Source organism: Microtus ochrogaster, unplaced genomic scaffold, assembly GCF_000317375.1.
Source record: "Microtus ochrogaster isolate Prairie Vole_2 unplaced genomic scaffold, MicOch1.0 UNK50, whole genome shotgun sequence".
Taxonomy (NCBI): Eukaryota; Metazoa; Chordata; class Mammalia; order Rodentia; family Cricetidae; genus Microtus; species Microtus ochrogaster.
In genome coordinates this window covers 312,425-316,295 of record NW_004949148.1, presented here as the reverse complement: position 1 = coordinate 316,295, position 3,871 = coordinate 312,425, and the positions used below count along the sequence as shown (strand labels likewise).

General features: G+C 39.0%; 1 protein-coding gene across 1 annotated transcript; it reads right to left on the bottom strand.

Annotated features, from left to right (window-relative positions):
- Positions 1-525: 525 nt before the first annotated feature.
- On the bottom strand, positions 526-1,524 carry LOC101985404 (olfactory receptor 1468-like). Its single transcript, XM_005369519.3, has one exon. The coding sequence runs from the start codon at positions 1,522-1,524 to the stop codon at positions 526-528; it is 999 nt and encodes a 332-aa protein (XP_005369576.2).
- Between the last annotated feature and the right edge of the window lie 2,347 nt (positions 1,525-3,871).

The window sequence follows — 3,871 nt, the reverse complement described above, 5'->3', positions numbered from 1 at the left end:
ATAAGTTGTAACATTATCATTGTTTCATCTATAAAAGGTATTTTAAGTAATATTCATTCCTTCCTCCCTCCTTTCTTCCCTCCCTCCTTTCTTCCCTCCCTCCCTCTTCCCCTCCTTCCTTCTCTTCCCCCTTATCGCCTCTCTTCTTCCTTACTTCCCTTTCTCCATTCCTTCTTCTTTTAATATTTACAATTTAGTATGTAAAGTCTAGTTGAGGAAGAAAAAAACTCAATTGATAAATTAGGAGGGAATTATTAAGCCTTGACTATACATTTCTGAATTTATTTAAGGAAGATATTTTATGTAAGCAATGAAGAATATGAGGTAAAATAAAGGAGTATTGTTGTTTTGTTTCATTGCCATGATTCTTTTCATTATGATGAAATAACTCTGAACTAGAATTTGGGGACAGAACTGAAGTTGGTGGAAGGAAAACTGCTAATGGTACGGAGGAGCCTTAGGTCCTGGGTCTTTTTCGGCCTTTCCAGTTTTTTAAAGTTGCTAAAGATGTCTATATGGCAGAGTTCACCAACTCAAAAAAAAATTTCTTTTGCTGAGTAGCCTCCTCAGTGCCCTTTTTACGTCTGTGTTCCTTAGACTGTAGATGAAAGGGTTCATCATGGGGGTTACAACTGTATACGTGAAGGCAGCCACCTTATCCCTTTCTGCAGAGTATCTAGAAGCAGGAAGAAAGTAGATGCCAACAATAGAGCCATAGAAGAGGGACACTGCTGAGAGCTGGGAGCCACAGGGAGAAAATGTCTTCCACTTCCCTTTCACAGAGGGGACAGCAAGCACAGCAGCGCCAATAAGTGCATAGGAGAGGAGAATGAAACTGAAAGGGATGAAGATAACTGCTCCCCCAACAACGAGGATGAGCAAGTTGTTGATTTTAGTGTCTGAACAAGCAAGCCTCAACATGGGTTCCAGATCACAGAAGAAGTGTGGGACTACTCTCCGTTCACAGAAAAGCAAGCGTCTTAGTAGACTGACATGCAGTACTGAGACAAGATTAGAGATAACCCATGGAATCACAACCAACAGGGCACAGTGCTTGGGACTTAGCAGTGCAACATACTGTAATGGGTGACAGATGGCAATGTAGCGGTCGTATGCCATGGCCGCCAAAAGGAAATTGTCCAGGTCCACCAAGAGCATAAAAAAATACATTTGTGTTAGGCATCCTTCAAAAGAGATGTATGGATTCCGGGTTTGAATGTCTGCCAGCAATTTAGGGACTGTAGTGGTCATGAAGCAGATGTCAGTGAAGGATAGATTGGCAAGGAAGAAGTACATGGGGCTGTGGAGGTGAGTATCACTGATAATAGCCAGAATGATAAGTGTGTTTCCCACCATAGTGACCAGATACATGGATACAAACACTGTGAAGATGAGCAGCTGCTGCTCAGACCCCACTGCGAGTCCCAGGAGGAAGAATCCAGAGACAGTAGTTCGGTTTCCTTGGTGCATGGTTCTGCTGAGAATAAAAAGGGAAAATTTATCTTCCCTGATAAATGGCGACATGACACAAATGTCCATAAGTGCATTAATAGACTATAGAAGAGAGTCAGACTTGGGAGCCAGACACCTAGGGTTACATTCATTCCCTAGTAAATGAAACAGCAGTCGAACGAGGGCCTAGCACATAGTGAGAAATCAGTAAATATTGGTAAATTGATAACTGGGGGAAAGTGGAACATTCTGTATTTACAGCTCACAGTCTTGGTGTCTATGGTATCTGAGCTTTCTGGAGCTATTTCAACAGTTTTTATTTTTCACGGGTCATATGAGAAATGTACAGGCACATACTAAGTAGCCTGGCTTTGTATCTGAGCCATGACTACACTAAAGTGATAACTTTATCATTCACTAATCTGAAAGACTAGTGTAGTCTAAAGACAAAAAGAAAGCTCCAAAGAAGAACCTATTCAAACACTGCTTTTCACAATGCAAAACGGTGAAGAACCACAGGAAAGCTGTATGTGAATGGCCACTCACGTAAGCAACATAGAGGTAGATGTAGAATTTAATGTCCTGAACCAATGTACAGTGGAATCATTTGAATAGGAAGAAGCCAAGCTAAAGAAAGGGTAAGTGTTAGTAATAATTTACGGCTTCCACTTGGCTGGTACATTACTAACTGCTTTACAGCATGTATCTATTCAAATATTCACCCTAATCTTATAGACTACATAGGACTACCAAAATGCAAATATAAAGATGCAAAAATCAACGCATCCAGGGTGATGTTGATCAAACTGATAGAAAAGTCAACGCAGTTGAGTCAGGAATCTGAGCTTAACCAGCGTGACTTTACAGACTTGTTGACATCTGTGTCATCATGTCTTTGTATTGCTTTACACCTTCATGACTGTATTGTAGGCGGTGATAATATTTATTCACCCCCACCCATCTTCAGTGCACCTGAAAACTTGTTTGTCCAGTCAGACACTGTCAGTAGTAGTGTGTGACTTTGAGTTTTTACTAAGAACTTAAATTTCGCCATACCTCAGAGCAAATGGTCAAGGACGTGCAAATTGCAAGAGCTTCTTGCAATGTGGACCTCATCTAGACTGTTCTATATGATGTTTGCAGATCTGTGTCATGCATTTGTTATTTGAAGACCTGCTATGTCTTTATACCGTCTTCCCAGGCTTCCACAAGAGGAACTGCTGTTGTGCAAATTTCTATAATTTTACCTGGTATTATATTAAATTTGCCCCTTCTGTGACCAAAAAGAGAGATTGCTAATACTAATGAATAGTTGGAGCAAGATCACAGAAAGGATGCTGCACTTATTTAATAACACATTTTTTTCTAAGTACCTTGGCAGTCTTCATTTGCATACTAACAAATAAATGTGCTAATTGTAAATCAAGCAGGATCTGGTCCGGTGGGACCTCTGCTAGGCAACACTCGCCTGTTTCATATGTACAGAATGTACTGAAAATAATAAAGTGGCATATTATTATGTACATGTAATCTAGGCTTTTCATTAATGCAGATTGAATTAATCAAGTGTGACAGCACACGTTTCTGATTCGACTTTCAAGATATCATGTTAGTTAGCTCCATTTAACTAATTGTTCCCATCTACCCTCTCCAAACTGGTGTTACCCATCACAACCAAGTGTATTTGTGTCTTTCATCTGTCACCCTTTTTGCTCAAGTCACTAAATTGACACAATATGTTTGTAGTGAATATAGGCAGCAAGTGTTTTTGTTTAAGATTGAGATCTCCCTCCTATGGTACTTACCTTCCTTTATATGGTTGTTTACAGAAATGGCTTCACTTGATTCACCAAGAAGTCAGTGATGTTTTTCCCAATCACAACATCAACCTTTTCTCCTTCAATAGTAAAAACAGAATGCAATAGAAAACTAAAATGGAAAGTAAAGCTGAAAGTATGAAAATCTCAACCAGTGCTGTCTCTGCTTCTGGATTTTGGCTGAGGAAACAAGCCTCAAGGCATCTTATTAAAAAAAATCACTCATACGTCCATCCTCTGTGGACCAAGTTTCCCTACTAGGACTTATTGGAAATCTCTAATTTCCTGATATGTAAAAAACTCTATACAACCAAGAATAACTGCTGGATTTTCACTCTTGTCATAAAACTAAAATATTGACTTTGGGAGAAACAAATTGAGCCCCCTCACAACTCTTTGACTATACACATAACTTTAAGTTTTTGTTTGGAAAGAATTAACCATGAAAGCAAAACTAGTGTATCTTCTGGGCACTGTTCTATGTCTGCCTTGTATATTTATTTTTATAACAAGATTGTGATATGGATAAAATGTCTCTATCACAGAGAAATAAACTTAAGTTAGATTTTGAGTAAATTAATTAAAGCCATACAAGTTTGTGG

What these genes read in the sequence shown, in the direction of transcription:
- LOC101985404 (XM_005369519.3), bottom strand. Translation starts at nt 1,524, where the DNA reads ATGTCGCCATTTATCAGGGAAGATAAATTTTCCCTTTTTATTCTCAGC.